General features: G+C 38.7%; 1 protein-coding gene across 31 annotated transcripts in view; it reads left to right on the top strand.

Annotated features, from left to right (window-relative positions):
* The first annotated feature begins 3,166 nt into the window (after positions 1-3,166).
* ep300b (E1A binding protein p300 b) overlaps positions 3,167-12,152 on the top strand; it is a 58,988-nt gene continuing 50,002 nt past the window's right edge. For all 31 annotated transcript variants that reach the window (XR_012400982.1, XM_073944449.1, XM_073944442.1 and 28 more), the window contains exons 1-2: positions 3,167-5,067; positions 7,405-7,985. Coding sequence is in view for 30 of the 31 variants with exons in the window: in XM_073944449.1 (XP_073800550.1) it covers positions 4,974-5,067; positions 7,405-7,985 (675 nt within the window). In the remaining variant the exon portion in view is untranslated. The remainder of the gene's footprint in view (positions 5,068-7,404; positions 7,986-12,152) is intronic.

The following is a 12,152-nucleotide window of genomic DNA, read 5'->3' as shown; positions in this document are numbered from 1 at the left end:
CTTTTTACTTTTTAAGAACATTAACCTACCATTTTTAAACTTTAAAAGTACATTTTAATTAAAATGTTCATGTTTTTATTTATTTTTTTTACATATAAGCACAGTACAGTGTTAACGTTCAGGCTATTATGTTTAAAATGGCTGACAATAATAAATATTCTTAATAATAGAAATTAATCTGCTATGTTTTAGAACTGCACAGCTGTAGCTTCTTTACTGGGCTTACTACGCTACTATATTTCAATACTGCGCATTATGATGGTACTTGGAGAGACAATTTTTTTCTGAGGTGGTACTTGATGAAAAAAGTTTGAGAACCACTGCCATAGATTATTAAATCGGATTAGACCATTAGCAATTCACTGAAAAATGTGCGTCTAATCCACATAATTAGTCACTTCTTTGCAAAAATGTGTCATTCAGTCCAAATTCTGAATATTTTAGTTGCTTAATGTATATATAAATCATGTCTAATGTAAAGATTCATTCACTCATGTGCAGTTTACATTTAGTGGTAACATAAAGAAACACTACACTTGAGTCTCCTCTAGAATTAAATAGTTATGTTTTACTATTTTTGAATCCATTCAGCTGATGTCCGAGTGTGGTGGGGGCATTTTTAGCTTAGCTTTCTAGCTTAGATTATTGAATAGGATTAGACCATTAGCATCTCACTCAAAAATGATGATGAGTTTTGATAATTTTCCTACTTTGTAAATCAAAAGCTTGCCTCTTCTATTCACCTTATTCTCCGTGTATGAGCGGGCGCAACCATTTGAAACATTTTGGCTCGAGACCTCCAGTTTCATTCACTCCCATTAATTTTTAGATGTTAAAAACAGCTTGTTTTGCTGCTTCATGATGCAAACTGATATTTATTTCTTATTATATTATTCTACTTTGTCTGTATAATCATGCAAACACATTTTAGTAGAGCAGTTAGTTTGACAGTTTTCTGTCGTTTATCATTCCTAGTCATTTCTTCAATAGACAACTGAATCGGAAGTTTTAAAACAATCGCAAAAACGAGTGCACTTCTGCATTGAAGAATAAGGTCAATAGTTACATCGTGTATTAAGACCAACTGAAAATGAAAAGTTGCTATTTACTATGTCGTTATTTTTAACTAACATCACCAAAAAAACTAGTGAACAACCTACTTAAAATTATGATGATTCATGAGTATGTTCAGGTAATTGACACAGAAGACACAAAGGGATAGTTCACCCTAAAATAAGAGTTTACTCACTATTTACTCTCCCTCGAAGGGTTCCAACCTTTGCTTTATTCTGTTGAACACAAAAGAAGATATTTTGAAGAAAGCTGGAAACATCCACTCATTTACTTCCATATTAGGCAAAACAAATACTATAATGGAAGTGGCGTTACAGGTTTCCAGTGTCCTTCAAAATAACTTCCTTGTGTTTAAAAGAAGGAAGAAACTCTTGAAGGTTTGAAATAGGTAAAGGGTGAGTAAATGACAACATAATTTTCATTTTGGGTGAACTATTCCTTTTAAACTCCCATATAAAAAAGCTGGCTACTTGGATAGCTCGCTATGTTTTGTGGCATGCTTATTAGGTAGGCAACTTTTTGACATCCTCTATGACTTTCAATGTACTCATATCCAATATGCAATTGAAGTTATGTTAGGTTTTTCAGCTGAAAAGACTTTCAACATGCCAGTGAGACTGTGAAGTGCTGTTTAGGTAGGCAGTTTACAAGATAAGTTTTTTTAACTCTTCTGAACAAGTTATGATTTTCAAACGCTTTCTACATTGACTGGTCTTTAAATGTTCTGAGCTGAGAATGCTCCAAAGATGAAAACAGAATAGGTCTATGGGCAGTTCACTGGGTTTTGGTCTTAGCTGAGATGACCTTCCATGCATTTATGGCCAATACTACTGACTGATATTTTATACAATACGCTAAGCTTAAGTGATTTGTAGTGTTTGTATACACAAAATACTGTTTAGTTTAAAGCTAAGTAGACATGCATTAAAAATTAGGTAAGTTTGAGTTCAAGGTGTAAATCTGGCTTTGCAAAAACAGCTTTTGAACAAAACAAATGGACAAAATATTGTATAGGCAGCTGTTCGGGCTGAGGGTTTTGAACAGAGTTCATTCTGTAAGCTTGTTATGGGGTGCAGAACAAGCCTTTATTTTGGTTGTTTTGACCCAAACTCATTCAGAATTCATCAAAGGTGTCTAAAAGATAGTCTAAGGAGTACACTTGGTTTTGATTGAGGTAAAGTTGGTTTTATATTCTCACATTCTGACTTTCTCAATGATATTTCAGAAAAGTATTATTTGCTAGTTCTAAATATGGAAACCACATTAGCAGCCAACAACTATCATACATCATTGTTTAAATAGTCAATTAAATAGTACTCAAATCATACTTAAATGCGATTTCAGCCTAAATATTCAAAGTACCATGGTAAAAAATAAAGGGGGCATGTCAGAAGTAGTCTCTGAACAAATGTGCGAATATAAAACCAACTTTACCTCAATTTAGTTTTAAGACAGTCTTTTAACATGAGAAGACTTGATTATAATGTTCTGGGCAACAACTTGAGTATTTTTTAGCTAAACCTAACAGGATTATGATAAACACAATGTTGTCTACATAGTCAGCTACCAAGGTTTTCAGATGCACCCTCTGAGGTGTATGCATGCTTATAAATGCTGTCTGGATGTTGAGGTGAGCTGATGAACGTGTTTATTATAAACACTATGCAGTCTACATGTTGGCAGCTCACTATAGGAATCGAAAAACTGTAACGACTCGCTACCATGGCCAAAAATGCCTTGTTCTCACCTCTTATCGCTACTGGACTTAAATTAGGCACTTGACCCCTGCGTTTCTCAGAGGAAGCTGTCTGTCCCTACAGATAGCGAAGACAAGTCTTATTTTGCACGCCAAGTAACACAACGTAGTGGGCATCGTTTCGCATATCTAACGTTAGTGGCTCCAACATCAGATGATGCTGGAGCCCGTCTTGCACCCGCCCAGAACAGTCGCAACTCCGAAACAGTACGGAAACAGCACTGTCCGGGAAATCCCGATCGCCATCTCCCCCTCCACCCCCCTTTACTAATGTTACCGCACCTCCAACCTTCCCTCCCCCCAGCCAGAGGAGTAGAAACAACAAGCCGCCATTTTGTTTGTGCGGAGAGAGTGAAGGAGGCAGGAGCGACCGAAAAAAAGCCACTCGAGCGCCGACCACTGCGACTCTGAGCGCCGCCGGCTCCGTCCTCGCGGATCCAGACCGGAGAAAACACAAGCCGGGCGGTTAGCGGAGGACACGGAGGGCAGATTACAGATTCTCCCGTGTGGAAATCAAAGAGCAGACTGGTTTTGCCTTTCTTTTTCTGTTCTTTTTTTGAAACGGAGCGGAGAGGCGGAAGAGGGCAATACATTTAAACGAAGGGAAGCTCGTCAGGGGAAAAGGAAAATAACAGCGTCACGAAGTGGGAATATCTGTGAAATTACATCGCCGGTTGCTGGCGGACGACAGCGAAAGTGGGGAAAATCGCAGGAACTGTGCAGGAGAAGGGAGAAATTTAAAAGGGATGAACGCGCAGGGGGGTTCACAGCATCACAAAGCCTATGAAAGGGGTTTGAGGACCCCCAGATTTTGGGGGGTGCAGCTGGCAATATCACCCGGATCGGCAGATGCTTCAGACCCCAAATATTAGTGAAGCCAGCCTCGTTTCGGTCCATTTCTATTTTCGACCCACCGCTGTTCCTCTCGCTCTTTCTTATTGCTCCGCGAAGAAGCTCTCGGGCTGTGCAGTGACAAATTATTCTTATTTGCTCGATGTGTCAGTGCGCTGAAATACAGGCAAATGCATTGAACAACTTCACTCGATTCCCATTCTTTGGCTCGCGACTTCATCTTCTCGCACTTCGACCAATTGCATACATGTTCTGTCCGCTAGACAGCCACTTTTAAAAGCATTTCTTTGCATTTTGCATGCACGAGCTGTGCGCAGTGCAGGGTGGTCTCCTGAAGCAATGGTCAGAGATTTTCTGCAAACACTTTTAACTCGTGCAGTGGACACATTCACACAGAGGGCGCACGAGCCATATTCAGATACGAACGCACAATAAACCATTGAACTTGTCACTTTGAAGTGTTGTTGCAAAATACCACGACATGGACACTGAAATATGCAAGTTGTTTGGAATCGTTTAACGCGGTAGTCCGTGCATGCAAACTGAAGTCGCCTCAGTCCTCGAGTGCACATTTCTCATGTTATTTATTCTGCAAAGAGTATTATGTAAGGACGAAAGGACACCTTTACATTGTTTAATTGTATTCCGAGTATTTATTCGTTTTCTCCATCCGTCTTACTTTCTTGGAAGGACATAAAGGCATTGATGAAGAAGATTCACACATCTGTGCTAGTTTTGAGGTGCATGGTGGACTTTTAATCTTCGAAGTACAGTGATGCTGGCCGAGAATTGCACATGCTACAATGTAAAGAAGAAAGACACACAATTCTGAATCCGAGTGTTTGATCGGGAGCATTGCACGAAGCGGAGTGAGTTCGCTTTCTCGTACACAACGCCTTTAAAAAAAAAGCAACACTTCAGTTCGCCGCCGACAATGGCGGAAAAGACGGATGCAAGCAGCGAGGATAAATCTCGGGAAAATTGCTCGGTCGCCGAGGAGGCTACGTGAGTTTGCGGCGAGCTTGCATGACCGTCTGTTCCTCCCTTCACCTCCTCCTTTCGGAAATATACTTTGAGGAGCTAAAGACTACAAATTCTTAAAAGGGAGCATTAAAGGTGGACTGAACACTCAAGCATTGCATTGCATGCATGTATCGTCCCATGAAAGGGAAACGGGAATCCGTCCGGTGTTCGTGAACGGGGAGATTTCATTCGCTCATCGGCTAGCGACTGCACAGGAAGGGCTATCCTACGCGGGATATATGCTTTAACACTAAACCGGAGGAAAACTATGGCCGATAATGTGCTGGACTCCGGTCCGCCTACAGCTAAGAGGCCTAAATTGTCTTCCCCGGCTCTGTCGGTCTCCGCAAGCGATGGAAACGGTAAATAACAATAATAATGTTCACGCGCTGCGGTGTGCGGTGAGTCTCGCGCTTGCACACCGTCGCTGTTCGCGTGCATGTATGAAAATAAGACACGCGACGTGTGTTTTAACAGCTTCCCTTTGTTGTGTGTGTGTTTGTCTCAACCCCAGGCATTTAAATAACTTAGCAGAGTAGCTAGCAGGCTAATTGTCTCCGTGTTTATATCTGAAGTTGATGAGGTGTGTGTTACAATGGTCATCCGAGTGTGCAGTGTTTTTCCGGGTGTGAGTTACACAAACTTTTCGCATTGTGTCTCTTTATTAGAATGCTTTGGTGTCAAAGGTTTACGAGGTGATGCGTTTTGAGCTTGTCAGGAAATGGGAAAACTCCACATGAACTCCTTATAAATCACATCGCTTTGCTGACACACGGTTGGCAATGAAGTTGAAGCTTGTCGAGTTAGTTTACAGGAACTACATGGTAGATGATAGTGTTTGCAAGTCAACAATAAGCAGTAGATGCTAGCTCATATACATCTTAAACTAGCCTAAGGTGATTTGCTGTTTTCGCTTTTTGAGCAGAGGTGTCCAAGCTAAAAGCAACATGACCATTGGAGACTATTTACCCATAACAGTCTGTTTGAAGCAGTGTTTTCTATGGCGGAATTTAGTGTCTAACAGGATGATGTTTGATATGAATTGTAGCAATCCATCAGTACATTTGTTTCTTTAAATGGTAGATTGTGATCCAAAGCAGTTGGTTGCTGTTATTATTGCATGAATTTAATGCAATTGGACAACAGGAAACGAATCAAAATAGTTTTGTATATAAAACTAAAGTAATAACTGATATTAAGTTTAATATAAATATAGCACTGTTTAAGTACTGAGAACTACTAACTACTTTAAGTACTGAGAAAGGTGATGTATGTAAACTTTAAACTTGAAATATTTACCTTAAGTTATTCTATTGCACACTGTCCCAACACCTTTATAAGCCAGCCAATGGAAGTTTGCAATGTTTTGAATATTTTCATTAATGTATATACATTTTAAATTCTATATATGCAGTTTTTTGTGTGCCACAAATGCTTGAAATATGATAAACACTGTGATTTTTAATCATGAGCATGTCTAAATATACATGCATTAAAAAATTCTTTAATTATATTGTGACAGCAATTCATGAAATCAGGTTTTTATATTACCTGTGTGGCATTTTACCAATTTTCAACCCTGTTATACCCCGTTTCCTTTTGTTTTAAAACAGCCAAAATGGTAAACAAAATATTTAGTTATTCATGACGTTGTCAGGTTAATCGCTTTGCTTTTCTATAAGTCCCTCACAAGCGCTCAGAAGTTTGCCGGATTCATATGTAGAGTATGTTCAATGTATTAGTTGTTGGTATGTTTCTGTTATCAGGACCTGCCATTATGTAGGAAAAAGGCCCCCATTTTGTCCCAGAGCTTGTCCATTGTTATGCCATACCATGTGTTTTTTATTAGTATGAACCATTAGGACATGCACACCGGTTCTACTGCATACTGCTCTCCAATGCTCTGTCTCTCATCACAATCATCTGTTGCAGCCAACAGCAGAGATTTGTTCAGTTGCAGTTCGGTCAGATTTTGTTGATTTCTTGCTGTATACTGATTGATAGACCGATATATTGACCGAGACGATTAACCGGATGATATTTGACCACTGGAGACTTGCTGTTCATTTCACTGTCTTTTAGGTTTTTTTAGGTACAAGTTACATTCATATGCACTTCAGTAAAATTGGATTGCTTTTCCAATGGCTCATACTGTTGACACCAAGCGTGATAATGATTTAAAGATATAATTCTATATATTAATGCATGACATGTCTATAATAGTAATGACAAGGAGAAACAATTTTTGGGAATTATGTTCCTCTTTACTTTAATAAACTTGGGCGTTTTAAATGGATAATGACCCAAAAATGAACGATTACTGCTTCTTAAATGATTCCAAACCTTTTTTTTTTCTGTTGAACACAAAATAAGATATTTTGAAGAATGCTGGAACCCGGTAGCCATTGACATCTATAGTACGTAATACAAATACTATGGAAGTCAATGGCTACAGGTTTCCAGCATTCTTCACTGCTGTGCAACAGAAGAATTAAGTTTGGAGGAAGTAGAGGGTGCATAAATTGACAGATTTTAGTTTTGTTTAGATTTTTTTCTCACTTTAACACATTATTCCAGGTGGAAACGGGGTATGCTTATCATTTTATGTGTGAGCAGGCCTTAATGATGCTTTGATTTATCTAATTGAGAATGATTTTTTTGTGAGCGGCAACCTAAAGGTCTGTTTTCCTGTCTTTCAGATTTTGGCTCTCTGTTTGACCTGGAGCATGACCTCCCAGATGAGCTCATTAACTCCTCCGACCTGGGCCTTCCAAACGGGATGGACCCCAGCCAGTTGCACACCAGTCTGGGTGGAGGAGGGATGTCAGGCCCTTTGGGCGTCTCGGGCCAAGACACTGCGGCCAAACACAAGCACCTGTCTGAGCTCCTCCGCCCTGGTGCTCCTCCATCCGCCTCCACGGCCACCGGCAGCCCCGGTAACGCTGCCTCCTTAGGAATGATGGGAGGTCTGAGCGGTGGCCCTGTTACTCAGGGAATGGGTGGCCCTCAGCAGCAGCCTAGCATGATGCCGCAGCCTGGCATGGTGGGGGGACTGAACCGAGCCATGATGGGCACCCAGAAAGGGAATGGACAGCCGCAGAGTATGATGGGTGGGCAGATGATGAATGGTGCACCTAGAATGGGCTACGCCAATGTGAACATGAATGCAGGCATGGCTGGCAACGGGAATATGCTGCCCGATTCTCTGCAGCAGCCAAATGCAGGGCAGCAGATGGCACAGGCAGCAATGAGACCGCAGCAACCAGGAGCAGTGAACAAGGTAACGTGGGAACAAATCAGGGTGTAATAATGAGAAAAAGGATTCTGTGTGCTTGTACAGATTTTTATTTGTATGAAAAGCTTTTGATTGACGAAGACTTGTACACACTTCTGAATGTGTATCCAAATTTACTTTTCTATTAAGATACGAACAGAAAATACGGGAAATATTAACATAAATTTACAAAACAAAACTAATTAGGATAAAAATGATTCTTTAAGTTAAAGTTGGTGTTTAATGTGACCTCCCTTGGCATTTTGAACAGTTTTGTTGAGTGTGTCCTGTCGAATTGTTCAAATAATGGGCTATGTAATATAGGGCTGCAACTAGCAATCATGTTGATAATTGATTAGTTGGCCAATATTTTTTTTCCAGATTAATCTGATAAAGTGCTGAGTACTTTTTAAGATGTGACCTTTTGCTTATTATGGCTGTATAAAACTCTAAATTAGGCTGTTATTTATGTGTAAATGTCAGTACGTCCCACATGTTTGAAATATACTTGCTGTGGTAGCCGGATTGAAAAACGCCATTTACCCGCAGCACATAAACAGTTATACTATGAGGTATGAATATATAGTATAACTGTATATTTAGTATGTTTTTTAACGTAATTACATTTTTAACAATTTTATTTATTGTGACACTGTTTTAAACTGTTTCTTTTCAATGATTTAAAGTAAAAAGGACTGTTGGAATAAAAAAAGTAATCCACTATTTCTCTTATTTTATGCTAAAAGATAGCCTATGTAATATACTAATATCAGCAAATTAATAAAATAATCAATAAATGAGAAATAAATGGAAGAAAAATGAATTCTGTTATACGATTATTTAAATAAGGCAAATGCGTTGAATAACTTAATGGTTTACATTTTGCAGCCAGTTTAGACCAGTCATTTTGTCCTCTTCTAATATATACTAAAGTTTTTTTGAGTCGTTTAGATTGAAAAAAATGAATTGTTGAATGTTTCTCTTGCTCGCACAACTGTGTATGCGCAGTCAGTCACAAACTTAAGCGAAAGTTGAATTAAGTAATAAGGTAATGCAAAAACGCATAAGAGCTTTAGAAAGCAAAAGCAAAAGTTGTATCCGGACATTTTAAGAGATTTAGAAACCTGGGCCGGACTAATTTTATAAGTCCCGAAAAAGGCATATCTCTGTGGGTCTGCAAAGCATGTGCGACGGTCTGTGGGAGTGTTGACAGGTCTGACGCGCACAGAACAAAACGGGTGAATGAGAAGATTTTTCGCTACTTAATCGAATGTGGATGCTTGGTAATTGGATGTTAATAATAGTAAAAAGATGTGTCACTAAATATACTTTAGCATCCGTTAATTTACCTGGGTTTCCCGCCCAACTAAAGTCTATGTATAGGAAGCACTGAAAGTGTACTTAGAAATATATATAAAAGCCGCATATTGAGGTCAATGATCTTTGATTTTGACATTTTAAATCTGTCTAAGCGGTTTGTTTTAGAACGGTAAAATTTTTCTAAATATCTAAAATACAAGCAAAACAAGTGTTGTACACCTGTTATATTCACATTATGAAATTAGAACATAAGCATGCCAAGATTGAGATATTAAATGGCAGAATTTGTTGAAATATCAAAATTATAAATAATAAACAAATAAACAGCAACAATTTCTTTTTGAAACAGAGGAAGAAATCAGCTAAAATGAGCTGAAAACCATAACATAGACTAATTGTGATATTCTACTACTGCTGTTGTCTGTTGATTTTAAATATGGAGTCTCTCACTCTAATCCCACCATTTAATTTAAGCTAATTTAATTTAGAGCCAGTACTTCTGTCCCTCGAAAATTCAGTCTTTCGTAGAGTGAGGGGTATTATCCTTTTTAAGGCATTTAATGTAAAATTTTTTGATACCTTGGAGGACTAGGGGTGCATGATTTTTTTCCATCAGCTGCTTCTGTACCTGCCATTGCACGAGGGGCTTTCTATCTTGTCGTCATGCTTCTCAGTCACTTGAGCAGCCCAACTAATCTGCTATGCCATTCATTGACAATCAATTTCATTGTTGATTTTACCCATAGTTGTATATCAGATAATGTAATTAATAATTATTATGAGGTATGTAATTGTAGTTAATATCAGGGCTCTTTCGGCACTTCCCTAGGTTTTTCTTTAGATTTAGGCTTTCCTTCCTTCCTTCTTTCCTTCCTTCTTTTTTTTTACTACATACTTATACAGTACTGCCAATTTAACTTATAACTAATTCAATTCACCTGTACTGCATGTCTTTGGACGGTGGTGGAAAACGGAGCACCCAGAGGAAATCCTCACGAACATGGGGAGAACATGCAAACTCCACACAGAAATGCCAACTGACCCAGCTGGGGGTTGAATCAGTGACCTTCATGCTGTGAGGCGATCGTGCTACCGACTCCGCCACCATGACACCCATGTTTGGGATCATTATCAGTATTTTAAGTAAAGCCCTTTCCAGAATTGTACTTATCAGGACTCACAAGTCCATCAGTTAAGACATTATTCTGAACATCACTGGCTGAAACGTAGCCCCAAATCAGGATAGAACACCTACTGTGTTTCGCTAAAGACTGCAAACACTCATTCTTTTGCCTCTTTCCTTTGTCTTTAACATGTAGTAAACAATTGGACCTGATTTCATGGGCATGACCTTTAATGACATCCGGATTGAGATCTGTAGAGTTTATTATGGATTTGGCCTATCCTTTGCAACTATAACAGCTTCAACTCTCCTGGGAAGGCTTTCCACAATTCTTCTGGAGTATGTTGTTTGGGAATTTTTGATCTGGATTGTGGTCTCCCCTTTAATTCATCCCAAAGGTGTTCTGTCAGGTCAAGGTCAGAACTCTAAAGGTCAGTCAAGTTCTTCCACACTGAACTCACTCATGGAGAGTAGGAGCATGAAATGTTCCAAAATGTCTTGGTATGCTGAAGCATTAAGAGTTCTTTACAATGGAAATAAGGGGCTATGACCAACCCCTGCAAACAACCTCTCACCGTAATCCTACCTCCACCAAACTTGGCACAATGCTATAAGGCCAGTATCGTTCTACTGGAAACTGCCAAAGCCAGACTCATCCATTGGATCGCCAGACAGAGAAGTGTGAAACCATCTACATTGTTCTTGAGTCCAGTGGCAGTGTGCTTTACACCATTGCCTTTTCTTGCTTTGCAATGAAGTTGGTGATGTTAGGTTTGGATGCAGCTGCTCAGCCTTAGAAACCGATTCCATGAAGCTCTCTACGCCTGTCCTTGAGCTAATAACTATAGATGTTGACTACAGAAAGTAGGCGACTTCTGTGCACTGTGTGCTTCAGCATACACTACGCATCCTCTTTGTTTTTTTTGTGGCCTACCACTTCATAACCAAGTTGTCGTTGTTTCCAATTTCTTTCGCTTTGTTATACTGCTAACAGTTATTCTTGGAATGAACAGTAGTAAGGAAATTACAACAATGGACTTTTTGCACAGATGTCCACCTATAACATGAGTTCACAGAGCACCTGAGAGCCACCCATTATTTCGCAAATGTTTGTTGATGCAGTCTACAAGCCAAGTCCACAACAAAATGGCCTATTTTGCCCACTACTGCTAATAAATTCTTATAAGTACAAGGTATTGTGAAGTGTTTCGGTGAATTAATTACTGGTGAAATTTCACTTTACCTAATAATAATAATCATAATAAGAAAAATAATAAGAATAAGAATAATAACTGTAGAGGACAATGATTCTTGAGGGCCAAAGGATTCTAAAGGATCATTAAATGCATAGTTACAAAAGACTGTTGTTTTTTTCTTGAAGAGCAGGCCATTCAATGTTCTTTCCAAACTTCCTATTTCAAAACTATTTATATGCAGTCAAAAGTACAATGAGAAAATTCCTGTCACACACCTATCTTTTCTATGAAACCAGACTTTATTGTTTAGTTGCTTTGAATATAGCTTGATACTAAATGTTAAAGGTCAAACATAAAAGTTTTTAGTATTTATTGGTATTAAATAAATAAATTAAAAACCAGGTTTTCTTATTTTCACACTTTAGAACTTAACAGAACTAATAAAAGACGTGTGTAGTTGTAGAATGTTAGGTTTTAAAACTAAACTAAAACGTTCAGCTGTTGTTTCAATACACAGTTCTTATTAGTGATCAT

Source organism: Danio rerio, chromosome 3 (genome assembly GCF_049306965.1).
Source record: "Danio rerio strain Tuebingen ecotype United States chromosome 3, GRCz12tu, whole genome shotgun sequence".
NCBI classification, from domain to species: domain Eukaryota; kingdom Metazoa; phylum Chordata; class Actinopteri; order Cypriniformes; family Danionidae; genus Danio; species Danio rerio.
The sequence above is the reverse complement of the archived record's forward strand: the minus strand, read 5'-3'. Positions and strand labels throughout refer to the sequence as shown.